The sequence below is a fragment of the Urtica dioica genome, chromosome 1 (assembly GCF_054948205.1).
Source record: "Urtica dioica subsp. dioica isolate 48M chromosome 1, U.dioica_male_clone48M_v1_H2, whole genome shotgun sequence".
In the NCBI taxonomy this organism is placed as follows: domain Eukaryota; kingdom Viridiplantae; phylum Streptophyta; class Magnoliopsida; order Rosales; family Urticaceae; genus Urtica; species Urtica dioica.
The window spans coordinates 15,588,290-15,615,611 of record NC_142756.1 but is presented as its reverse complement, the minus strand read 5'-3'; the positions used below and the strand labels follow the sequence as shown (position 1 = coordinate 15,615,611).

The 27,322-nt window shown below is 40.4% G+C and overlaps 2 protein-coding genes across 2 annotated transcripts; both read right to left on the bottom strand.

Moving 5' to 3' along the window:
* Window positions 1-4,129: 4,129 nt before the first annotated feature.
* Window positions 4,130-5,392, bottom strand: LOC149407488 (uncharacterized). The gene has a single exon (XM_089620417.1). It carries the CDS (start codon window positions 5,390-5,392, stop codon window positions 4,130-4,132), a length of 1,263 nt encoding a protein of 420 aa, XP_089476543.1.
* A 12,577-nt stretch (window positions 5,393-17,969) lies between these two features.
* Window positions 17,970-18,590, bottom strand: LOC149407487 (uncharacterized). The gene has a single exon (XM_089620381.1). The coding sequence runs from the start codon at window positions 18,588-18,590 to the stop codon at window positions 17,970-17,972; it is 621 nt and encodes a 206-aa protein (XP_089476507.1).
* Between the last annotated feature and the right edge of the window lie 8,732 nt (window positions 18,591-27,322).

The window sequence follows — 27,322 nt, the reverse complement described above, 5'->3', positions numbered from 1 at the left end:
GTTTTGAATTGGTTCGTCGTTCGAAATCTGTTTAGTTGTTCGGATTATTACCGGTCCGAAGCGTTTTCCTTTAGATTTGAAGCCGAAGTCCGCAAATAAATTTGGTTAAAGTTCTGTTAAGTCTTTTAGATAGGGGATCTAAAAAGTTTCCCTTAAGATTTCTGGGCGAGGTCGACCTCTGATGACGCTGTGAGATGTCGGTTCTCGCTCAAAACATCGTGAGGTATTTGCACTGTTGGCCTAGTCCGAGGTCGGGGTCATCGGCCGAGGTGCGAGCTCCGTAGCTCAAAGAGGCGGGAGACTGTGCCTTTGTAGTGAAAGGTTGCCTACGTACCCTTATGCAGGGATCAAGTCGGACGTAGTTCAATTCTTACTGGTTTTAACAGTAGTATTTTTTGAGGTTTGAGACGTTCCATGATCTTAAACCGGGATTCCGTTGAGTGTTTCAAGTTCATAAACGCCGGGGTAGGTTACTCTGGTGACCCTGTAGGGGCCTTCCCATTTCGCCCCGAGTTTCCCGGCATTTGCCTAGGCAGTGTTCTAGAAGATTTTTCGGAGGACCAAGTCCCCTACATCGAATCTTCTCGTATTAACATCTTTGTTGTAGAATCTAGCGATGGATTGCCTATAACGGGATAATCGTGCTAGGGCTGAATCTCGCTTTTCCTCCACAAGATCTAAGGGATCGCATAGGGCCTCGTCATTTTTTGGCTCATCCTCAGGTGCATATGTTACCCTAAGGGTTTGCACCTGGTGCTCGATTGGGATGACAGATTCGACTCCATGGACGAGGGAAAACGGAGTTTCCCCTGTCGGCCTCCGCGGGCTGGTTCGGTACGCCTACAGCACACCTGGCAGTTCTTCTGCCCACCGCCCTTTCTTGGCATCGAGCATTTTCCTTATGGAGTCAACTATGGTCTTATTTGTTGCTTCCGCGTGCCCATTTCCTTGAGGATATCGTGGTGTTGACATTCTTACCTCAATGTTGTTATGGAAGCAAAACTTTCTAAACTTTTTCGATATGAACTGTGATCCGTTGTCCGTTATGATCTCGTGGGGAGTTCCATGCCGATAGATTATATTTTTCCAGATGAATGTTGTGACGTCGACATCTTTTATCAAGACGAAGGCGCTAGCTTCCACCCACTTTGAAAAATAATCTGTTAAGATTAATAGAAATCTTAACCCGCCAGGGGCGACCGGCATCGGTCCCACAATGTCCATTGACCATTTCATGAATGGGTATGGCGCCGAGATAGAGGGCAATTCTTCCGCGGGTCTTTTTATGTTGGGAGCATGGCGTTGGCATTGATTGCAGCGGCGCGAGTGCGCCTCGCAGTCTGCCAGCATGGTCGGCCAAAAGTAGTCTTGCCTCTTTATTTTGATGGCAAGCGCTCGCTCGCCCGCATGACTTCCGCATTCTCCTTCGTGCACGTCTTCCAGGATTCGCTTGGATTCCTCCATCCCGACGCACTTGAGGTAGGGTCCTGCGAAGCTTCTTTTAAATAGGTTTCCATCTATGATGCAAAACCTCGCGCTTCTCAGCATAAGTTTGCGTTTGCCGTCTTATCGGATGGGGTCATACCAGTCGTGATGTAATGTAATATTTCATCTCTCCAATCCCCTCTTCTATTGTTACGACCGCGGTAGTGGTTATGGCAATGGAAGTTTGTTTGATTGTTTCGACTAGGATGATCCTTTTGAGGTCCGGATCCGAGGTAGATGCAGAGGCAGCCAATGCGTCGACCGAAGTATTTTCATCCCGAGGAATCCTAGTCAGGGAGAATTCTTCGAATTGTTTCATGAGATCTTTTACGACTTTCAGGTAAGCCTCCATTCGCTCGTCCCTAGCCTCGTACTCTCCAGAGTATTGGTTTGCCACGAGTTGGGAATCGCAGAAAGCTTCTACTTTCTTTGATCCAACTGCGGTAGCCAACCTAAGTCCAGCGATTAGTGCTTCGTATTCGGCTTTGTTGTTTGATGCGACGAAGTCGAGCCTGAACGATTGTTCTATTGTCTCACCGTGAGGGGACGTCAAGTGTATTCCCACTCCTGCCCCTTGCTTCGATGATGCCCCGTCCCCTTTAAGTGTCCAGGTGCCTTCGACCTCGGTCACAGTGGGACTTTCTCTCGGGAGTTCGATGATGAAATCCGCTAAAACTTGCGATTTTGTGGATGTATTCACTCGGTACTCAATATCGTATTCGCTCAGCTCTACGGCCTACTTAGTTAATCTTCCTGATTGATTAGGGCTATATAGGAAACTTCTGAGCGGATGTGATGTCATTACTATTATGGTGTGAGATTGGAAGTATGATCGAAGTTTTCGCGCGGCGGAAACGATGGCCAAGGCGAGCTTCTCCATAATAGGATATCGAGTTTCAGTATCGACTAACGACTTGCTTGTATAAAAGATTGGTCGTTGGTCCCCTTGCTCTTCTCTGACGAGTACTCCACCAACTGCCGCTTGAGACACTGCGACATATAGATAGAGTGGCTCCCCCGCAACGGGTTTTGCCAAGATTGGGGGTGTCGATAGATACTCTTTTAATTTTTTGAACGCCTCTTCGCATTTGTCGTCCCATTCGAGCTTCTTGTTCCCTTTAAGGAGCCGGTAGAAAGGAAGACATTTATCTGTAGACCGAGAGATGAAGCAGTTGAGGGCAGCGATGCGTCCCGTCAACCTTTGAACTTCACGCCTATTACGGGGTGAAGGCATCTCTCGCAAGGCGTGTCATTGATCCGGGTTAGCCTCAATTCCTCGTTGGGTAACTAAATACCCAAGGAACTTTCCGGATGATACTCCGAATGAACATTTGGTGGGATTGAGTTTCATTTGATACTTATGCAATACCTCGAAACATTCCTCCAAATGCCCTATATGGTCGTTCTCCTGTAGGGATTTTACGAGCATGTCGTCGATATACACTTCCATCGTCTTCCCTATCTTTTCTTTGAACATTTCATTGACTAACCTTTGATAGGTGGCGCCAGCGTTTTTTAGTCCAAATGGCATGACCTTATAGCAATACGTGCCTCGGTCGGTGATGAAAGCTGTTTTTTCTTGGTCATCTGGATGCATCAGGATTTGGTTATATCTTGAGAATACGTCCATGAATGAGAGGATTTTATGCCCCGCGGTTGCTTCGACTAGCTGGTCGATGTGAGGCAGCGGGAAGCTATCTTTGGGGCATGCTTTATTTAGGTCGGTGAAATCAACGAATACCCGCCATTTCCCATTTTTTCTTTACGACGACGGTGTTCGCCAGCTAATCCGGGTATTTCACTTCTCGGATTGAATCTGCACTAAGCAATCTTTCGACTTCATCATTGACAACCCGTGCCCTATCGAGACCGAGCTTTCGTCTTTTTTGTTTCACGGGTTTAAAGCTGGGGTCAACATTAAGCTGGTGAGACGTAATATCGATGCTTATTCCCGGCATATCTTCGGTTGACCAGGCGAAGGTGGATTTGTTTCGTTTTAAGAAGCAAATCAGTTCTCGCCGGACACTACCACTGAGCTTGGTCCCGATTCCGACGCACTTGGAAGGATCGGAGCCATCGAGCTGTACTTGGGTCGTTATTTCGGTACTCGGTGCATCGAGGGAGTCGGGTTCTTTTAGCGTAGAGATGCCCTCGTCCGACTCCACATTCATTAATTGCTATTGTTCTTCTTTAATTGTTTTAGCGCAATGTTTGTGGCTAGTGAGATAGCAGCTACGGGAGGTTACCTGATTGCCTCGGATCTCTTTTACCCCCTCAGGCGTAGGGAAGCGGATGCATTGATGAAAGGTTGAAGGCACGGCCATCATCCTATGTATCCATGGTCTTCCCAAGATAATGTTGTAAAGGGAGAGACAGTCCAGTACTTGAAATTCTACTATTTTGTTGATTCCTTGTGTTTTTACAGGCAACCTGATTGTTCCTAAGGATGGAGTAGTGGACCCATTGAAACCTGTTAAATGGGTCTGTTCCATTTTAATCTCGTCTTCGCTGATTCCCATTCTTGCCATGGTATCTTTGAAAATAAGATCTACAGAGCTGCCTCCATCAATTAGAACTCTCGCAACCTCACAGTTAGACACGTCGATCGTGATTACGAGTGCGTCGTCGTGCGGTTCGGTTGTCCCTATCGCTTCTTTTCGGAGAACGAGATTTGAACATCTTGTTCTAATCTGATTTTGGTGGTTGGGTTACTTAACCGACGTTGATGCGCTTTGATTGAGTTAACTGTTTCGTTGCAAAACTTTGAGCCGCCCATTATGAAGTCAACCCTGTGTTTTACGACAGTTGGCGGGGAGTTTGGTTCCCCTTCCTCATCGGGTCTTGCTCTCTTGGGGGATGGGTTGCCCCTTCCCCTGTTGTTGCTATTAAAGACCTTCTTCTTTGGCGGGGGTCCTAGATCGACATCTTTTAGTTCCCCATTTGCATATTTCTCCGCTAAAGCCTTACGCATGGTCTCACAATTAACCGTGTCGTGGCCGTTAGTCTTGTGGAAACTGCAATACGCATTGGGGTCCCGTGTCCATTTCTTTGCCTGGGGACCTCCCTCCTTAATGTCATCGCCGACATTGAACATATAATTAGGAGGGGCGTATTTCTTTTTGGTGTGAGGTGCGGCGTCGTGGGGATTAATCCTGCGAGGGTTATTCCCAGTGTTTGCGGGCCTCACCCAAGTATTGGAGGGTGTTTTCTTTTCATCCGCGCGTTGCCTCTCGTAGGAAGCGAATTCCTCTTCGGCTTTTGCGTAATTCGCGGCTTTGTGAATTGCATCCTCTAGTGTGAGGGGGCGGTTAACAGTCATCTCCAATTTCAGTTTTGAGTCGTGCCTTAATCCGTTCCTTAGAGAGGTTATGGCAGATTCGTGACATACGTTAGAGATTTTCGAGAGTACGTCCTTGTAACGGATCATGAAATCCTTCAAGGATTCGTTCTCTCTTTGTTGGATCCCCCATAAGTCTGCTATGGTCAGATCGTCCTCCACGAACATCGAATAATGTTTCAGGAATGCAGCCGATAGCTTATCGAAACCATCAATGGAGTTCGGTTCGAGTTTGGAGAACCACTCTAAAGCGGGTCCGGACAAGCTTTCAACGAATAGTTGGCAGTATCCTGCCTTTAATTCTCTCTCAGCGAGCATAACATGTCCCATTGCGACTCTGAAGGACAATATTAAAGCTTTCGGACTTGAAGTGCCACTATATTGTGGAAGGCAAACTTTTTCGGTATCTCCCAGTTGCACTTCAGTGATATTTCTGGAGAAATGAGTTCGCCTTGTTTCTTCAATGAGACAATCTATCTCGGGAGCCGAGCTGGTCGCATAATGAAATACTGAACGAACAACTCTCATCTCGGCCGTTATCGATTCCTTGAACCTATCCAGCTCGGTCATACTGGGTTCGCCACTGCGAAAGAGACGAGGTCCCGACTGTGCCAGAGTGACCGCGGTTGCACTTACCGGGCCATGACAGGTCTGATTCATCCCACCAAGACGCTGGGGGTGAATGTTTGATAGGTCGCTGGAGGGCGAGGTCCCGCATCAGTCGGGAAAGATCCAGATGGTGCTCCCCCAAGGGGAGGCGGAGGGAGTCCGGAAGGATCGATCATGACTTCTGTCGCGACTTCGCCAGCAGTCCCCCCAAGCTGAAAGCTTGTGATGGGAGACTGGTCTGTTCCTCGGGCGACCTGTATCCCGGAGAAATCCAGACGGACTCCGGGAGAGATAGCTCGGCTTGTTTGGGCAACCGAGGTTTCTTGACGAGCTGACTCAGAAGCGGTCATATCTCCGGATCCCACTTGAGGATCCGGGGTGTTTTGAGGAGGCGAGAGAGTATTCAACCGGTCATTAAGAGCACGATTGGTCTCGGCTTGCTCGTCTATTTTTTTAGTCAACATGTCCAGGATTGCCCTGATCCCCGGAGGGATCTCCTCTCCGGATTCGTAATGAGTCGGAGTGGAAGACATGGTAATGAATTGCTTTTACGAACTGCTTCTTTCTGAGGTTTCCCACAGACGACGCCAAATTGTTGATGTCGATTTTTACAACGATCAACAATAAAAAATAAATAAAAGATTGCTAAGGTATTGTATTTAGGTGGATTTCGAAGGACGTCGTATAAGAAGCAATATGAAGGCATAAATTATAATAATATAGGAATATTAATTTAAATATATTAATATCGAAATGAATTACAAAAGGGGCGAGGTGACGAGCTCAACAAGACGAGCTTAAGACCGTGAATATAAGAGTACAAAATAGAATTAATTGAGAACTGAGACTGGAAGCTTGCATGTGCGAAAATCGCCGTCTCCTCTTCTATTTATAGGCGAGATGGAACCTTCTGGCCGAAGACACGTGTTCATCGATCCACACTCCTCGTCAAGGCTGAAGTCGTCCAAGATCCGGTCTTCGCGGTGTGGTCTACTCTTTGACTGACCGATCCTTCTGATCAGGAAGACGTGGTCGAACTAGAGTCCTTCATCGAGTCCGGAAGTGTTGCTGGACTTGGGCCGATCTGCCGAGAGTGAGCTAGGCCCATAATTGATTTCGCGGGCCAGTCTTCAAATGGATTATGGGCTTCAGTCGGGCCAAAGCCCATCCGAAATAATATTTAAGTATTTGAATTTTTATACCCCCACAACGTCTACCCAATGATGGTGACCTAGAACTCCCCCTAGGTACGAGATCCCCTCGTTTCCACCTCTATCTCTCCCGAGACTGAAAGTGTATGTTCCCTATGTCTTTCCTGTACTTAACCAAGTAGGACCTTGCTTTTCATAACACAAAGCAATCGACCTTTACAGACTCCAGAGAACCTTCACGAGGTGTGAGAGTTTTATCAACAATACATCGCTAAAAAATAAACTCCCAAAAAGTGTTTCCCAAAAGCGTCAAAAGGGTCTATGAAAGGAGGACGCCACATATAGTCTTCGAGGCGAATTAGGGCTTCTCAATTCAGTTGCTGGCATCAGGGATATCATATCTTCTGACCCCTGGAAAATCTCGCGGATATTCGATGACTCCGAGAATTTCGCAAAATACGTCGCTACAAAATCTGCAACAAATCAAATATTCTCTTCCGCATGAAGACTCCACATCAACAACAGATATCCTCCTTTTCTGAGCAATTTTGCCAATTAAACATCGCCAATAATTGCAAAGTAGTTGCATTAACAATCTCCCCCTTTGGCGGTGTTTAGGCAAAATCAATCGAGGTTCAAGTGTAACTCATGAGCGCGCTAAGATGAGCGTCAATACAGATTACACATAATATGGGAAATATAAACGCAATCAACATAGTCTCAACATATGAATGAACCTCGATATTATACTCCCCCTTTTTGCCTGAAGACATGCTTGAAGAAACGGGAGACAATCAAAGCCAAAGTCTAAGACAAAAAGAAGGGTACAAAGCGGGCCAATCAAAAAATCAAAACAGCTCATCACCTCAAAAACAGAGCAGCAAACATGTCTCAAAACTCAGCAGAACCGACGGAAGACTCGTCTGCATAATCAACAGCGGCTGAGGTCGATGCGGAGGCGGTTCCAGCATGTGTAGAAGCAGCGGAAGTGGGATGGTGGGGCTAGTGCTGATATTCCCCCCTTATTTTTGTTTTTTTTTCTTTCGTTTTTTAAGGGAAATAGCTCACAAAGGTGATGACTCAAGATTCGATAACATATAGACCCAAGGCGGATCTAAGTGCTTCGAACTGTGAAGCATTGAGAGCCTTCGTGAGGATGTCGGTTAGCTGTCGATCGATAGAGACGTGCTCAAGGGTAAGCGTCTTCTTTCCACAAGGTCTCGAATGAAATGATGTCGTTTGTCGATACGCTTGGTTCGAGAATGTTGCATAGAGTTCTTCGATATGTTTATGGTATTCATATTGTCGCAGTAGAGAGTGAGCATATCTTGTGAGATCCCGTATTCCTCCAACATCTGTTTCATCCATAGGAGTTGTGTGCAACTGCTTCCAACCGCAATGTACTTGGCTTCGGCGGTGGATAAAGAGATGCAATGCTGCTTCTTGCTAAACCATGACACCAAGTTGTTGCCAAGAAAGAAGCATCCACTTGAGGTACTCTTACGGTCTTCCGCGCTCCCCGCCCCAGTCAGCATCACAAAAGCCAACAAGTGTTGCATTAGTATCAAATGCGTACCAAAGACCGTATTCACAAGTACCGACAATATACCTGATAATCCGCTTCACGTTCAAGAGATGACTTTCTTTTGGTGAAGCTTGATAGCGAGCGCAAACTCCAACGGCATAGGAAATGTCAGGTCGACTGGCGTTGAGGTATAGGAGACTCCCAATCATGCTGCGATAAAGAGTCTGATCCACCAATTTTCCAGCCTCGTCTCGAGTCGTCTTGACGTGTGTGGCTGCCGGAGTGCGCATGTGTGTGGCATTCGCAAGGCCAAATTTCTTCACAAGGTTGCGTGCATACTTGCTCTGTGAAATAAATAGCCATTCCTTCAGTTGTGTGACATGTAAGCCCAAGAAACAATGCAGTTCTCCAACCATACTCATTTCAAACTATCTGCATTTGCCGCACAAAATGTTCTAGCATATTCTGTGACACAGAACCAAAATGATATCGTCGACGTAAAGCTGGGCGATCAGGAGATCAGAACCTTCCTTCTTCATAAACAGGATCTTGTCAATGCCTCTACGCCTATACCCGTTAGAGGTCAGAAAGTCGGTGAGACGATCATACCATGCTCGAGGGGCTTGCTTCAGCCCATATAACGCCTTCTTAAGTTTGTACACATGATTTAGATGGTGTGGATCTTTGAATCCTTTCGGCTGCTCCACGAACACCTCCTCATTCAAGTATCCATTGAGGAAGGCACTTTTGACATCCATCTGGTATAACTTGAATCTCCAAATACATGAAATAGCAAGTAAAAGGCGGATAGCCTCAAGGCGTGCCACGGGAGCAAAAGTCTCGTCGAAGTCAACCCCTTCCATCTGCGTATAGCCTTGTACGTCAAGGCGGGCCTTGTTTCTGATAGCATTCCCTTGCTCATCGATCTTGTTTTTGAAGATCCACTTGGTGCCAGTAACATTAACACCATTGGGGCGGGGAACAAGATCCCACACCTTGCTTCTTTCGAATGGTTCGAGCTCATCTTGCATAGCAGCAATCCAATAATCGTCTCTCAATGCTTCTTGATGCTCTTTCGGTTCAATGTGTGAGGTGAATCAGACAAACCTAATCATCTCTCTGTAGTTGACTCTTGGAACTCGTCTGGTACGCATCCCGTCGTCAATGTTTTCGATGATGTCTGTGGAGGGATGATTCTTCTTTATCCTGCATGACGGCTCTGTTGTAGAGACGTCTGTGTCATCTCGGTTCTGATCAATGTTGCAGTTTCTGTCTTGAACATTTTCTGTCTCTATTGGAGTATCTGCAGCTTCTGGTTCATTATCACCTGAGGTAGTTGTTGTCAATGGTGCCCACAAGAAGAGTTGTAGTCTTTATTTTGTACATTTGATTTAATAAAGTCTCATGAAGACTCTTGCTTGTAATTGCCTATCTATTCATTAATAAAGTTGAAACGTTCATTCATTCTTTCTTTGTTTGAAGCTTTATGATAAAACCTTAGTCTTTTAGTCCATAAACAAACTTAACAACTTACGAAGAGACAAATGTAGATTTGCATGAACAAACTCTTCGTAGTTTGCTTAAAACGATATATTCGCAATCTAAGGGTCAAAGGACTATTGACCTCAGTATGATTGTTAGAAGAATCTATGATGTCTGGTTATGAGGCATTGAGAGTTGGAGACTCTATAGTTCTTCTAGGTATCTTCCGAAGGTACTGAATTGACCAGTGCACTTCTAGAGACAATATAAGAACAAACCATTTAACCTCTTATGTCTCGAAGTCACTATGTATGAATTGCATCATGCTTACCTAAATCCTGAAATGAGACATGCCATTTCACACCTTAGTATTCTCATTTGAGAAAGTCAAAGTTCGGACTCACTATGTGATTCCGAACAAGGCCTATTGGTGAAGTACTAAGTTGTGAGTCTGTCATGAGTAACTTTGTGAAGTTCTCATAGATATGGAATTCATGTACAAGATTGCTGAAATGCAATGTATGTCACCTCATGCTTTGTTCCTTGGAGTGTGAATAAATGAACTGGCCAGTGTCCAAATTTAGTCCTGACTCTTTTGGATGAAACAATGTGACTTGTTAGCTCCTCGTCAATACATTGTTTCTAACTTATTCACAAGCGACAAAGGAGTTGAGGAAATAACAGCTAGAAGGGTAAAATGGTAATTTAGTAAATCCCGACTAGCTGATGACATTCATGAAGGGTAAACATAGATAATATTCAGTGGATCCGCTCATCATAATTAGGTCGAATTCTTGAGTAGAAAATAAATTCATTTGAACCGAGAGATTTTCAGTGTCAGCTCTTTAGTGGAGTCAGTTGGCATTAAGCTAAACTTGGAAAAGGTTTGTGAACTTTTGAGTCCAAGTGTTTAGCTCAAGCTTTGTTCATTTGGGTCCATGAGGTCACTGTCACGAATCACATCGATAGGAATTGTTAAACTGGAAGCTAAGCCAAAACAAGAACGAAAATTGTCGAAAGGGTATTTTTGTCTTTTGAGACATAAGGATGAAATGGATGTCAATAAATTTTGACAAGTTCATTTGATGACTTAATGTCACTCGGCCATAATATGATTAATTGGGCCTTGTGAATTAATTTCATTTCATAAGAATTTTATTGAAAATTCTTAATGGGCCTTTTTCATGTTGTCATGAACAAAATGGAAAAGCTTCTAGAAGCCCTTTCTAGATGGTGTAGGCGCCCATATTACCCAAGAGGAAAGAGAGTTTATTTTGTGCATAAATGTATTTAGATACTTGCCAAAAGAAAAAGAGGAAACAAATTTCCTATGCATGGCATAAGGGAATTTCGGCCACAAGGGTCAAGAGAGAAGCAAATAAAAGAGGAAACATATCCAAGGACTTGCTTGGCAAGCTTTGGCCGTGTGCCTCATTGAAGAAAAAGGGAAATTGGCTCATGAATATGTGATATTCTATAGAAGAGGAAACTACCTTATTGAAGGTAAGACCTCTCTTATAAATAGGAGCCTCATTCTTCTCATTTTTCTCATCCCACACAAGTTAGAGATTGAGAGACTCTCTCTCTAGACATTGTGGCCGAAATCCTCTCTCTCTCTCTTTCTAGTTTATTTTCGATTTTTCTTGTCTTGGCACCTAGGTCCTCACTCGACCTAGTGTTTAGCTCTGCGACTTCAAGACTTGTTCTTAAGTCGTAGTGTTTAAAAGTGCCCACTCACTGATTCCTTCTTTTCGAGTGATTTAGTGATAGAAACTTTCGTGGTTGCTCGAGGTGCCGAGGAAAGAAAGAGAGACGTGCTGCGAGGGGAGACGAGCGTTGCAAACTTTCCACAAGCTTCTTCAAAGTTCAAGCTTCAAGAAAGGTTAGTAAACTTCTAGCTCATATTGGTTTTTAATTACATGTACTTGCACTTGTCTAGGTTAGTAAAAACCGTTTTTACTTGTAAAAGAAAATTTTTAAAATTCCGTCGCTTACCGAAGCGTTAATTATTTTCTCAAACCCTAGATCGATTCCAACAGTAGTGGGCCGATTCTGGGTAGTAATATCATCATTGATCACCACGTTGATTGACTCCGTAATGGAGCGTGTGCATTTGTTTTACACGCAAAAAGCACGACTAGTGGTTGAATAGCCAAGAAAAACTCCTTCATCACTCTTATCATCTAGCTTGCTCCGCTGTTCCCTATCATTCAACACATAACAGGACTTCCAAAAACACGGAAGTATTTTATATTCGGCTTCCTTCCCTTCCATATCTCGTAGCATGTGGTAGAGGTGCCGGCACAAAGAGAAACACGGTTGAGGATGTAGCAGGTGGTGTTAAATGCTTCGGCCCAAAATTTGAGAGGTATATTGGCAGCGTGTAGCTCTTGCCATCTCTTGTAGCGACCTGTTCTTGCGCTCGACAATACTGTTCTGTTGGGGAGTGATTGGTGCCGAAAACTTGTGGGAGATGCCATGGTCTCCACAGAATTCCGCAAAGGCGTTGTTCTCGAACTCACGACCATGATCGCTGCGGATTCGTATTACCTTGCCTATGTCACGAGCTTTCTCCTTTTGAAGGCGGAAGCAGAGAGCCTTGAAGACTTGGAACGTCTCTGATTCATCTCGTAAAAATTCCACCCAACAGAAACGTGAGAAATTATCTACACACATGTAAACATATTTTTTACCTCCCAAGCTTTCAACCTGCATAGGACCCATGAGGTCCATATGGAGCAGTTCTAGAACACGTGTCGTAGAAAGATGTTGTGACATGCTGTGTGACATCTTGGTCTGTTTGCCTATCTGACAATCTCCACATATCTTTCCACCCTGGTACTTCAGTGCAGGAATACCACGAATAGCTTCCTTCAAAACAACGTCATTCAAGCTGCGGTAGTTGAGATGTCCGAGACGCTTGTGCGATCCGTCTCCTCGAGTTTGGTCTTCAAACAGGTTTCTGGCAGCATATCTAGATGCATCCATAAGTAGCAATTGTCGGAGGAGCGTTACCCATCATAACATGATTGTTTGAGGCATTGGTCATATCACACGTAGTCTTGTTGAAGTGGACATAGAGCTCGGCATCACACAATTGGCTGACGCTAATAAGATTGGCTTTAAGGTCTTGTACGTAGAGGATTTTGACAAGAGGGGGCAGGCCATCAACATTCAGTGTGCCTACACCGATGATTTTCCCTTTGACCCTGTCACCAAAGGTAACATGGCGACTAGGACAAATCTCGATATTCTTCAAAAGATCCTTTTGACCGGTCATTTGGCTGAAGCAGCCACTATTAAAATACCAATCTTCGGCAGTCATTGCTCTGATTGAAGTGTAAGCGACATTGCATCGGATGTCTGGTTCACGAACTCTCCAAATCTTCTTGGGAGAGGCAACGGTCTTTTAATGGCTCTGGAACTGCTTCTTCAGATCTTTCTGGAGTCGGTAGCACCAAGGTCTGATGTGGCCAGGCTTTAGGCAGTAATGACAAGCCCAACCTCGCCGATTGCATCTTGTCATAGGAGTTGTTGCAGCATATTCTATGACATCAGCCTTCTTTGGGTTTTTGTTGCTCTTTACAAACGTGGTTTTAGAAACAGGTTGTCGGGCATCATAACCAATGTCGTGATGATTTCCTGCATTTTTCCCAAGGCAGAGAATGTCATCAAGATTAGATGTTCCTGAATTGAGCATGCGAATATTTCTTTTAAGAGCATTAAATTCAAAAAATAGCTTATCTTGCTGTGTCTTCTCTGACTGAAGTGATCGTTGAAGAGAAACAATGGTTGAGGCAAATACTTCCTTTTCCTTAGAGACGACATTAACCTTTGTGCGAAGGTTTTTATTCAGCCGTACGACTTTGGTCCACTGACTAAACAGTTCACGCACTACCAGAAATATGAGATACAACTACAGCTTTTTTTTTTTTTTTTTTTTTTTTTTTTTTTTTTTTTTATAACTCTAGTTTAGCCTTTTAATGGAGTCTTTTAAGACAGACTACTGTCACCCTTTTTTTAGCCGTTATTAGACTATAGTCGAATATAAAACTATAGTTAATGGAGTAATTTTCACTACAGCCAATATAAGGAAGTAGTGGTAATACTCAAAAAATTATAAATTACCAAAATTTCACCATTTTAGAATGGAGGGAAATTTCCCACTAAAATATTACATATATTCACTACAGTCTAATCTAAAGAAGTAGTAATAACACTTAAAAAAATTCCAAAAATTAAAAATTTCCAACATTTCATATTGGAAGGAAATTTCCCACTGACAAATTGATTTGGGCGGTAGATGAAAATAAACTAAAATCTACCAAGTATTGAAAATAGACTCTTTCTTTCATCTTCGTGTATCTTTTCTTTCTATCTCAAACACTATCTCTCCATTTCTCTATCTGTGCCTAGCTCTTAAATTGCAACCACCACCACGTAAGCCACCACGCAGCACCGCCATCGTTATACCAAAAGCTCCCAATTTTGCAACAAATGCCTTACAACACCATATCATTTTCAACATCTTCGTGCTTTTCTGCAACCCTCTTTTATTTTCTTCATCATCGACATTGTATCTCTCTCTGAAATCTATTCGTCCCTTGCCGCTACCACCACCAAACTAACTTCTCCTAAGATATGTTCTTTCTCGGAGCTCCTTGTCTCCGGTCGTCGACTCTTCGTCTCAGTTTGTCGCCACGAAGGTAAGTCCCTCGTTCTCATTACTCTCTATCTATCTCAACGTCTATATATCTCATTTCAACATTCTCTTTATCTTTGTAAGCTCTCTCAAAAAAAGCCCATTTGACCAAAAATCAGTTTTTGTTGATGGTTTCGTACCATGAATCAAAATCATTGATTTAGGCTTCGAATCACAAACTGAGCTCAGTTGTGCATCCTCTTCTCTGCTCCTCCACAAAAATGGAATACCAATTACCGTAAGTCTCTCTGAGCGCTCAATCTTGGTCTATATTTCTCTTTTTTATTTATTTTTATTTTTATTGTGACTGTTTTGCATAGTGAAGAGATAGGCAAGGAATCAATTGATAAATTTGGTGGAATGAGTCCAAGTTTTTCTTATTAATCTGATTTAATGCATATTGCTCAGTAGGTGTTTGATAAAATGCTATTGTAAGATTTAGGGTTTTATTTCTGACTTTGTTTTGTAGTTGAGAAAATTTTGATTCGAATTTTAATGTTTAAATTGGGGTTTTGTGGATCCAATTGACTGAAACTGAGATATGCGAAGTGAAAGCCTTAAGATGTTATTTTTATTTCTTTTTTGTAGATATGGTTCGATTCTTGAAATATTTTTGCTGAGAAACCAGGACATGATGGAGAGGATAAAAGGGTGCGTTGTGGATCTGGGGGAGTTGAACTATTCAATCCTAAGGTTTTGGAATAACTCTCACGTTAATGATTCGTAGTATTACAATTTCGTGTAGTTGTTGAATTGATAGTAGTGATGTATTGCATTGTCAAACTCTGTTTTTTTTGCTAATGTAATGTTCAGAATTTTAATGCCTCTCCAAGAGATCTCACGGTGATTTGGTTCGGGTTTGTACTCGAAGAGTTTGGCATCGTGAATCAGAGTTGAAGAAGAAGAGAAGGTGACCCGAGACATAAAGGCAGCTCACCGGATCCCACAGCAAGGCAAGGACCTCTGATTTCTTTTTTCTCTGTCTCGAATTTCAGAGTTGGAAATTGGGATTTGAAATCTGAATATAAAACTTGTCTTGCTTATTTTGTGACAACTATTGTTTGTTGGAGCTGAATTGATATATCTCTTCTATGATGTCGTAGTCTCTAATTTTGGAATTATATACGATGGATTGATTATTGAGTTTTTCCTTCTCGTGCTCTATTAAAGGTTTCAGGCTTTCCTAGCTGTCCCGAGCCGTTGTCTGCTAACAGAGAGCTGCGACCAATGCCGAACGCTGCACGAGCTCATCGGTAATTTTTCTCTGACTCTTCATCACCCTCTACCTCACACCCTTAAATTGCTGAAAACAATTTTTGTTAAGTCAGTGCATCACGTGAGAATGAGGTTTCAAACATATTGCATCAACATGTTTTGAGTACTCAAAAGTAATATAATGTTTTTATCTTCAATAATGTGTTTAGAGAGCCTTGGTTGAATGACTAAGATTGGATTTATGATGTCACAGTAAGTGTAAACCATTTGCATTAAGTACCATAGGTGCGAGGAGACTCAAAGAAGGTTCCGGCGAGTCACGGACGAGCATCGAGGATTTGCTCGGGTTCAGCGACGCGGCAAAGAAGGCTGCCCAATTTTTGGCGTCCTGTTTCGTGACGCGTCAAGGAACTTTAACGCTGCGAGAGGCGTAGCAGCGGTGCGGGCGCGAGTTGCGAGGCCTCGACGTGTCACTATGACCACTCTGTTCTTCTTAGCTTCTTAGCTTTTGCCTTGTTTTGTGATTGTGCAAGTGGAATACTCTCTCCCAAAAGAGTCAACTATAAAGGTATAATATAAGAGCCATTAATTTTATTTGTTTTTGTATGAGCATTATTGATATGGAAATTGGGTTTCAGTGCAAGCATTAATGGAGTTCCACCTCGTCCCCGAGATTTTTCTCAGCCCTATGTAAGTAATCTCTCCAAATGTGGTCTATGATTGTTTCTGTGTATGTGTGCAGTGTATTTGAGTGTCTGTCTGTGTGTAAATGAATCAGTGTGTGTGTGTATGTGTGGGTGAGTGTGTGTATAAGTAGCAGTGTATTGTGTACCCATTTGCTATGTTTGATCATTGTGGCTGGAGTGTTTTTTTTTTATGAAAAAGAAATTGTGGATGGAGTGTTGTCTTGGTGCGTTTTGTTCCCGGATAATATATTTCCAGTCGCAGAAAACTCTCGGGAGCTTAATCCAAGTTAGATACAAGCAAGGAGAACAAGAAGCTTTGCAAATAAAATGACCAACTTAAGTCTTTTCGTGAAAAAGAAATTCACAAGTGACGAGTAGTTTATTTTGTTGCAGATCTGAATCAGGTAGTGAAATATGAACTTTCATAAACTTTTCTATGTTTTGGTCATGAGAAATATGTTCAGCTGTGGTTATATAAATAAAGGCTTATAAGATTTACTCGTTGGCTATATTTATGTGTGGTCTGTGTGTGTGAATGTGTCTGTTTTAGTTAGTGAATGTGACAAGTGATTTGCAAGATTATGTTATAAGTGAGTATGTGTGTGTATGCCACAATGATATTTATTATTGATTTAATGAAATATGAGATATTTTGGATATTATTATTATGTATTTTTTAGATATTCATTTATTATAAATGTATTTTATTTTATATTTATTTAAATATATATATTTTTATTTAAAAAATTACTCTACATAAATAAGAAGTAGTCTATACTGTTAAAATAAAATTTCATGAATACAAACTACACTTAAAAGATGTAGTCTTCGACAGAAAAGACTGAAGTCAAAAACAAAAAAGATAAGACTTCAGTGCAATAGATGCCACAAAAACACCGCAGTCTATCAAATTGAATCAATTAAGATTACTTGTTAAAACTGTAGTGTTTTTTTCTTATGCAATTGAGTTCTATATAACTACAGCATAACGATGTAGTATTTGTAGATGAGACTAGTACTACATCTATAAAATGTAGTAATATATTTTAATTACAGTCTTATAAAACATATACACTACGACCAAAAACCGGAGTCATAATCAAAGAGATAAGACTCCAGTGCAATAGATGACAGTCGGTAAACTGTAGTCGACTTAAAATGACTACGGCATTCTGCAGTAGTTAGAAGCCAAATTTCTGGTAGTGACGATAGGCTCGTGAGACGGAGTCCAATAAGATTTCAACATCACTCTCACTGGAAGAAGCGTTATCACAGAATTTGTAAGCGACATTTTCTATGACATCCTGATGAGACTGAGGATCGGTCACTTCCCGAGTGGTGAATGCAAGGAGGTTGGTCAGACTATCTTCATCTTCTGACTCTTCATCACTCCAAGTAGTATTGTAGCTCTTGTTGTTCTTCTTAATTGTATTCGCACATTCTGCCTATATGTGACCGAACACTTCACATTCTCTGCACTGTATCCCCTTGGATTTGCCTCTCTGGTCAAGTGATGTCTCAGCAGCCTTTGGTTTTCTCTGAGGATTGGGAGCTCGATTGTTGTTGTGGAATTTGTCTAGGCCAGATTATGTGGTATTCCCACTTGGATTATGGTTGAGCTTCTTCATGTACTTCCCAAATTTCCCGAAGTTCTTTGCCAGCAGGGCTATGCTTTTGGCTATATCATCATCGTCGGAGGGTGCAAGGTCTCCATGGCATCCGCTTTCAAGGCGATTCCCTTTGTTTTGGGCTCCGGATCAATTTTCATCTCAAAGGTTCAGAGAAAACCCATGAGTTCTTCAAGTTTCATGCTCCTTATGTCTTTGGCCTCCTCAATAACAGTGACTTTGTAGACGAATCGCTTGAGCAGCGATCGCAAAACTTTCCCGACAAGTTTCTCCTCAAGAATTTTCTCGACAAGGGTAAAAGATTCATTAGCCAGATCACAAAGACGAGAATTGAACTCATTCACAGTTTCACTTTCTTCCATTATGAGATTTTCAAATTTGGTGGTCAATAGTTGAAGGCTCGACATACGTATCGTATCGGTTCCTTCATGGTGGACTTGAAGGATTGTCCATGCGTCTTTGGAAACCTCGCAGGTGTGGATGAGTTTGAAGGTGTTGGCGTCCACAGCGGAGAAGATGGCATTGAGTGCTTTCGAGTTGGAGTTAGCAAGCCTTTCTTCATCTAGAGACCAACTTTCTTCAGGGTTGAGAGTCGAGCTTCCATTGGCTTCCTTAGTGGTCGGATGAGTCCATCCCGTGAGAATCACTCTCCAAGCCTTTTCATCCAAGGACTTCAGAAACACCTTCATACGCGCCTTCCAATTAGAGTAGTTGTTGCCATCAAGTAATGGAGGTCGGCTAATCGACTCACCTTCCTTCATGAAATCCATCTCGAATACCAGATCAGTAAAACTCACGGATCACACTCAAGGTGAGGAGTGAACCGCTCTGATACCGTATGAAATTACGTAAATTCGAGTGACAAACACTAAGTTCGAGTGATCAAACAGAGAAATACAGTAAGTACGAAATTATAAAGAACACATGGATTGGTAACCCAGTTTGGCAAACGTGCCTACTCTGGGGGGATTCTCTGCTCTGTGGAACACAATTCACTATTCGGTGTAACGTTTTACAAGGTTTACAATTCAACAATTCCATGTTATCAACCTAGACATCTACCCAGTGATGGTGACCTAGAACTCCCCCTAGGTACGAGATCCCCTCGTTTCCACCTCTATCTCTCCCGAGACAGAAAGTGTATGTTCCCTATGTGTTTCCCGTACTTAACCAAGTATGACCTTGCTTTTCATAACACAAAGCAATCGACCTTTACAGACTCCGGAGAACCTTCACGAGGTGTGAGAGTTTATCAACAATACAACGCTAAAAAATAAACTCCCAAAAAGTGTTTCCCAGAAGCGTCAAAATGGTTTATGAAAGGAGGACACTGTTGGAAAAGATCTAGGGTTTAAGAAAAAGTTTAACGCTTCGGGTAAGCGGCGGAATTTTAAAAATTTTCTTTTAATTAGTAAAACGATTTTACTAACCTAGACAAAGATCTAGTACACGTAAATAAAAACTATTATGAGCATAAATAATTTACTAACCTTTTTAGAAGCTTGAACGTTGATGAGCCTTTGGAAGGTTGAAAACGTTCGTCTCCCTCGCAGCACGTCTCTCTTCTTTCCTCGGCAACACGAGCAACCACGATAGTTTCTATCACAAGAATCACTCGAGAGAAAATGAATTAGTTAGTGGGCACTTTTAAACACGACGACTCAAGAACAAGTCTTAGAGTCGAAGAGCTATAACACTAGGTCAAATGTGGACCTAGGTGCCAAAACAAAACCGAAAATAACTAGAGAGAGAGAGAGGATTGGCCACAAGGTCTAGAGAGAGAAGCTCTCAATCTCTAACTTATGCGGAATCAATGAAATGAGAGGAATGAGGTGGCGTATTTATAGGAGGAGGATTACCTTCAAAAGGTAGTTTCCTCTTTTCTATAGAATATCACATATTCATGAGAAAATCTTATTTCCTCTTTTCCTATAGCCTTGCACGTCCAACATGCCTCATGAAGGCTTAGGATTTGTTTCCTCATTTGATTTCCTCTTAGTTGGCCGAAAATGCATTTTTCTTCTAGAGGAAATTTGTTTCCTCGTTTTCTTTTGGCAAGTATCTTCATACATTATTGCACAAAATAAACTCTCTTTCCCACTATGGCATGAACGAAATTCAGCCTTATTTTCCTTGGGTTGGAAGAAATTTGAGCTTCTAGAAGGAGCTTCTAGATGTTTCTTCATTTGTTCATGACAACATAAGAAAAGCCCATTAAGAATTTTCAAGTAAAATTCTATGAAATGAAATTAATCCTCAAGGCCCAAATTCTTTAAGTTGGCCGTGTGGTTTTAACTTCATTTGTCATCATATGACAATGTCAAAAAATTTATTGACATTCATTTCGTCCTATGTCGTAAAAGATAAAAATACTCTTTAGACAATTTTCGTAAAACTTGTCTCGTTCTTGTTTTGACTTAGCTTCTAGTTTAACTATTCCTACTCGATGTGATTTGTGACAGTGACCTCATGGATCCAAATGAACAAAGCTTGAGCTAAACACTTGGACTCAAAAGTTCACAAACCTTTTCCAAGTTTAGCTTAATGTCAACTGACTCCACTAAAGAGTTGACACTGAAAATCTCTCGGTTCAAATGAATTTATTTTCTACTCAAGAATTCAACCTAATTGTAATGAGCGGATCCAATGAATATTATCAATGTTTACCCTTCATGAATATCATCAGCTAGTCGGGATTTACAAAATTACCATTTTACCCTTCTAGCTGTTATTTCCTCAACTCCTTTGTCGCTTGTGAATAAGTTAGAAACAATGTATTGACGATGAGCTAACAAGTCACATTATTTCATCCAAAAGATTCAAGACTCAATTTGGACACTGGCCAGTTCATGTATTCACATTCCAAGGAACAGAGCATAAGGTGATATACATTGCATTTCAGCAATCTTGTACATGAATTCCATATCTATGAGAACTTCACAAAGTTACTCATGACATCTTCATAACTTAGTACTTCACCAATAGGTCATGTTCGAAATCACATAGTGAGTCCGAACTCTGACTTTCTCAAATGAGAATACGTAAGCTATGAAATGACATGTCTTATTTCAGGATTAAGGTAAGCATGATGCAATTCATACGTAGTGACCTCGAGACATAAGAGGTTAAATGACTTGTTCTTTTGTCTCTAGAAGTGCACTGGTCAATTCAGTACCTTCGGAAGATACCTAGAAGAATTATAGAGTCTCCAACTCTCAATGTCCCATAACCAGACATCATAGATTCTCCTAACAATCGTACTGAGGTCAATAGTCCTTTGACCCTTAGATTGCGAATATATTGTTTTAAGCAAACCATGAAGAGTTTGTTCATGCAAATCTACATTTGTCTCTTCATGTGTTGTTAGGTTTCTTTATGGACTAAAGACTAAGGTTTTATCATAAAGCTTCAGACAAGGAAGAATGAATGAACGTTTCAAATTTTATTGATTATTCAACAGTTTCAAGCAAGAGTCTTCGTAAGACTTTATTACATCAAATGTACAAAAGTAAAGGCTACAACTCTTCTTGTGGGCACCATTGACAACAGACGCTACATATAGTCTTCGAGGCGAATTAGGGCTTCTCAATTCAGTTGTTGGCATCAGAGATATCATATCTTCTGACCCCTAGAAAATCTCGCGGATATTAGATGAATCCGAGAATGTCACAGAATACGTCGCTACAAAATCTGCAACAAATCGAATATTCTCTACATATGAATGAACCTCGATACTATATGGTGTTAATTGCAAAGTACTTGCATTAACACCGTACAAGGTTTAAATCATCGTCAAACTACCGTAGAAGAACTTTTCATGTGGTTGTAGCTCGGGGAAGCATTTTCGTGGGCTTTTTTACTTGGCGTCTTCAAGTTTGTGGCAAGGATGTGCTCGGCAGCGAAAGGGTCAATGTGGACGAGGCATGGCGTAGACTTCAGGCAAGACGTCTTTGGAAAAGAGGGGCTCGGTAGTTACTTGCCAAGTGGGTCGCGAGGGACTCTATGTCGAGGCTGCATGTTGAGACCATCGAGAACATGTGTCGAGGCGTGCACCGATGGGAGTTGATCAGCCTTGAGGTTCCCGACAAGGAGGCTGGAAGGCCAATGGACTCGGTGCTGGTCACTTTGCACATTATTTTTGGTTGTTTTTTTTACCAAGTACTCAATTATAGTCATGGACTTGTGACTTGCTCTTTGTTCTGGGTTCCAATTTTGCATACCCGACTTGTGGTCTTCGTGTTTGGACATGTGCCTTGATTTCACAAGCATGTGTCTTGATTTTGTGGTCTGGACCGCTGCTCTTAGGCTTTTATTGTCGTTTTTAGTCGGAGTATCATTTTTTCATCATGAAAAAATGACGCTATAACATGTATCGTTTAGGAAGACAAAAGTGTTCACAAATTGGAGATCAAGTTGTTGATGGGAGAGGCTAGGTTGGAAAAGAGTGAGGGTTGCTGTAAGAGGAGTGCCTCGGATCGAGATCCCATTTGGAGTGACGCTAATGTCTTGCTCACATTCAACACCACATATAAGGCCTGGAACGTGTCGACATCATTATTGTAATTTATGAGTGCATTCGACTGTGGATTCAATGAGTCCAGGAAATCATAAGAGGACATTGTGGAAGAGGAGATCATAGAGGAGGAGGATCAGATTTTGTACCCAGTCTCGGATGCCAATCTCGTATATCTATCAAATTCCATATATATATATATACATATATATATACATATATATATATATATATCTGTGTGTGTGTGTGTGTGTGTGTGTGTGTGTGTGTGTGTGTGTGTGTGTGTGTGTGTGTGTGTGTTGATGTTGGACTTCATCCTCCATTAATATTTATTTGCAAGGGCCATCAAGACTAATTTAGTTTGGGTTCAGAGAGTGATCTGAAGCCCGAAATATCAGCTCATGAAGGACATCGAGATGGACATTGATTCATAGTCAGCTCTCGATATCTCAAAGTGAAGCAATGCCGAGCTCGACCATGCATCCCGCGAGCTAACCTTGGCAAAGATCAGCTCACTCAACGAACTATTCAACCGTCTCCTAAAGATTCGGACAGCGTAGACGGACCAAAACGCAAACTATTTAATTGTTCCTTCATGACCGGGTCAAATGCAATACGTGGCCCCCAAACAAGCAACGAGGTCCGATCCGACATATGACGTGGCCCTAGAGATTTGGAGCTCGCGCAAGCTCGCCTACATCTATAAATACAATATTTAGGAGCATATTTACGCACGCTACAATCTGCTATCAACCTTTACATGTATTGTGTTCCCAAGCTCATCGTTTCCATTTTTTAATCTTCATCTTCATTGTTCATTGTATTTTCAATTCAATAAAAAGACCCAGAGCCATATTTCGTTAATTTAATTTACGTTATTTATATTATCCCCGTCTGTTCATTATTTCAGATCGGATTTAATCTAGTTACAAAATTATGAGGCCCATCGCTGAAAATCCAAATCTACCATTTTCATTACGAATTGTTGAGACTGATTTGAGGTGATCTTTCACGTCAACAATATATATATATATATATATATATATATATATATATATATATATATATACACACGCTAAATAAACACCACTCATAAGCCATTCTTATATTTATTGAAAACTAGCAACTCAAGAATATAAATTACCAGATCATTACAAAACTGTAGAATATAAGAACAACCAATCCATAGCAACTGATGTAAAATAGGATAACACATATCAAATCATATACGTTTTCAACATCATACATAGAACATAAATTTTACCAAAATAAAAACAAACAATCCATAGTAGCAACAGAGGTTAGTAAAGTACCGGCTCAAACTCTCTTCCATAGGAAAGATTTCGACCCTTCGACGTTCATGAAACGGAAGTGTTTTACTTTGAGAACCCAAACCATTGAGGAAGTCAGATTCTAGATCATTCACGAACTTTGTTTTTCCAATATTTCTTGGTTACGACTCATCAAATCTTTGAAACTGAGGTCGTTGTGACAGTTGGTCTTTGCACAATTCATAAATGCCAATGAAATATGGATTTTCCATGCTCTAGATTGCATCCCGCTAAAACCAGGCCATGAGATTGTCAATTGGGAAAATGACACATACATACCATATATTTTAGTGAAATGTCGAGTTTAACCTTTGGTTTTCAAAAATGTCGAATTAGTACCTTCTGTTTAATTAAAATGACGAAATTATACCATAAAATAGACAACAGTGCCACAAAACTTCTTTTTCTTGAATTTTTATTTAATTTTCATTGACGTTGACTATTATATGTAAACACCAATTATCTTTATTCATTCGCGCCATATATGTAATTTATTTAAAAACTAAAAAGTAAACAACAGTCTCTTAATCGTGAAGAATACAGAAAGATGCAAATGGATAAAAATCGACAGTTGATATCATCAATATTCGAACAGAGAATCCATGATTCAGTGGTTCAATTCGAACACAGAATTAAATCATCTCTGGAGAGATATGAATTTAATTATTTAATTTTAATTTAAGGCTATTTTTATTTCAAAATTGGGAATTTGGAAGTTAAGGTACTAATTTGGATTTGATTCGGTTTTTTTTTTATAATTTATTTTTTTATATAAGAGTTAATATCAATGAAAGAGAGATTTGTGACAGTGTTATCTATTTCAGGGTATAAATTTATCATTTTAGTTAAACAGATGATATGAACTCGACATTTTAAAAAACCAAAGGTTAAACTCGACATTTTACTAAAAGACGGGTATATATGTGTTATTTTTCCTTGTCAATATCATATTTAGATGGTATGAGTATGTGAACAGATTTGAATTATCATACATAAACCAAATATAAAATATTCATGAATATTAAAAAAAATGAAGAGTTAATCTTTGTATCATGAAATAAAGTTTAATCAATAATTTTTTAGTTGACCAGACATGAAATTTAGCGTGACCCCGATTTTAAGTAGTTAAAATATAAATTAAAATTAATTATTAAACCTGATAATGCATCTTTTTTCAATCTCAACTTATATTATTACTTTTTTATTCTTCCTATTAATGGTCTTTTTATTCTTCCTATTTATTCTTCCTATTAATTTTTTTTCTTTTTTCTTTTTATTTTTTGACCCACATCAGCAAAAAAAAAAAAAAAAAAATTGAAAAATACCTTCAATTTTAAGGGTGATTTTGGTTCTTACCCTTAAAAATTACCACATTTTGTTCCATGCCCTTAAAAGTTTCAATTTTAAGTGAATGCCTTTCTTAAACAAATAATACCTCATCTCTCAAATATACCATTCTCTTTTTCTTTTTTTATTAATATTTTTTAAAAAAACTACAGCCTAGAGAAACAGCCTGAGAAGGTGCTCTCTCGTGCTTGGGCTCGTTCACCACACCAGCCATTAAAGCTTCATTCAGGCGGAAGTTGACAAGTTTTCTATTTTATTTTTAATAAAAAATAAACATGGGTATATAAGTAATTTTGATGTTTTGGAATGAAAAAATAAATAGAAAAGAAAATAAAAATGAGATGAGGGTATACAATTAAAACCAACATTTTATAAATGCAATGAGTTAATTTTCTCTCTCTTTCTCTCACAGTGCTCTTCCTCGTCTCCAAGCAGACCCAAGCAACGCTGAAAAAAAAAAAAACTCCCTTCTCTCCGACTCCCTCCAAGCGGGTCTCTCTCTTCTCTCACCGGTCTCTCTTCGCCGCCGCCCTGATCATGGGTTCGGACTTTGATTACTTCTCTCTAATTTATTGTTTGAACTGAAAGTCATAGTCGATCACAGACTTCCATATACATTATTCAAGTGGTTTATTTTTTGTTAACCTTGGCTCTATATTCCAGTTTAACTTAGTTTGTTAGTAAATACTTGCTAAACTCATTAAGTTATCGTTATCAAGTTTGTGTTGGAAAGATTGTTGTTGTTTTTTTTTTTTTTTTTTTTTTTTTTTTTTTTTTTTAAATTTGAAAGAAATATTTTAAACCAAATTGGTAAGTATTAATTGAAATTTCAAATTTATGACGAGAACCCTTAAATATTTTCGGTCTGAAATTTAAAATTTTGAGGCCGTGGATTTGAATATCTTAGTGCATGTTTTTAGGTGATTAGTTTCTAATTTTGTTACATAACATTATCTGAAAATCTGTTAATAAGATTTATTAACGTGTATTTTAAGATTTAAAATCTGTAAATCTGAAAATCTGTTATTTATTTTGGTTGGATCTTTTTTCTAACGTGTGAATAACTCTCTTATTAACATGACATCAATTTACATATAAATGAATCAGTTTACAATTTATGTGACTCTTATTTACAAATCCAATTTACATCCATAAGGCGAGGAAGAAAGAGGAAAATAAAACCAAAAAAATCATGCATAAAGAACAACAATGAAGCTCGATCTGAAGAAATTCGACCCGATCGAGATCAGTCCCAGGTGGCAGCGACGTCCGTCCTCTCCGACCCGTGTCGTGGCGGCGCCTCCTCCTCGGGCTGGGATTTGCCTCTCAGCGTGGACGACGGGCGGGCCCACGCGAAGGTCCAAGCCGGCGCCCATTCTTCTCTTCTCGGAATCGCGTGGTAAGGGGCTCCTTTCTCCAGATCTCGCGCTCGGACAACACCAGCCCCTGGTGGCGGCGGCATCTGTCTTCATCGGAGGATCCTCAATCAGATGAATTTTAGGTTGTTGTGTTTTTTTTTTTTTTTTTTTTTTTTTTTTTTTTTTGGTTTTTTGTTTCGGGAATATGGTTAGGGTGAGGAGCTAACAAATTAATGAATTTTAATTTGCTTCCAGGAATAGCGCGACAGTTATGATGACCAAATCTTTGTAATTATGTTTTATTATTCAGTTCAAAATGAGCGGGATATTAATTGAGGTCTGCTTGGTCTTTTAATTAGTTGTTAATTGGTGGGTGCAGCTATTTACTGACAAGTAACAAAAGGTTAGCTAAAAGCAAATCCTCTATAACCATAGCTATTCACCTATATATAGGGATGACAATTTCGTGTTCGTGTCGTAATCGTGTCGTGTTAATCGTGTTTGTATAAATAATTGCTAGAACCAAATCCGACCATTTATTAATCGTGTTTGAAATCTAGATCCAAATCCGACCGTTTATTTTTTTTTACAGATCCATAACCGTTTAAATTAAACCGTTTAATAGTCGTGTTAAATGGGTATTTAACCGTGTTTTAACAGTGTTTAGACATTTGGACTCAATTAGTTGCGATATAATTATAAAAAACATAACATCCATAAGATCAGAATTGTCATCTTTCTTTTTGTACTAACTTCCGATACATCGACATTGTTTATTCAACTGATTTAGAATCACAATCCATTTATAGCCTGTAAAAAAATATAAATAAAAACACTTACATCAAAAACAAACACACTTTAAACTCAAGCCAAAATCAAAAGTTCAACAATGCCCAAGACCAGAAGTTCAACAATACCGAAAATCAAAAGTTCAACAAGTACATAATCAATAC

Excerpts from the sequence above, each read along its gene's own strand:
- LOC149407488 (XM_089620417.1), bottom strand. The coding sequence starts at position 5,392 with ATGACCGAGCTGGATAGGTTCAAGGAATCGATAACGGCCGAGATGAGA.
- LOC149407487 (XM_089620381.1), bottom strand. The coding sequence starts at position 18,590 with ATGGATTTCATGAAGGAAGGTGAGTCGATTAGCCGACCTCCATTACTT.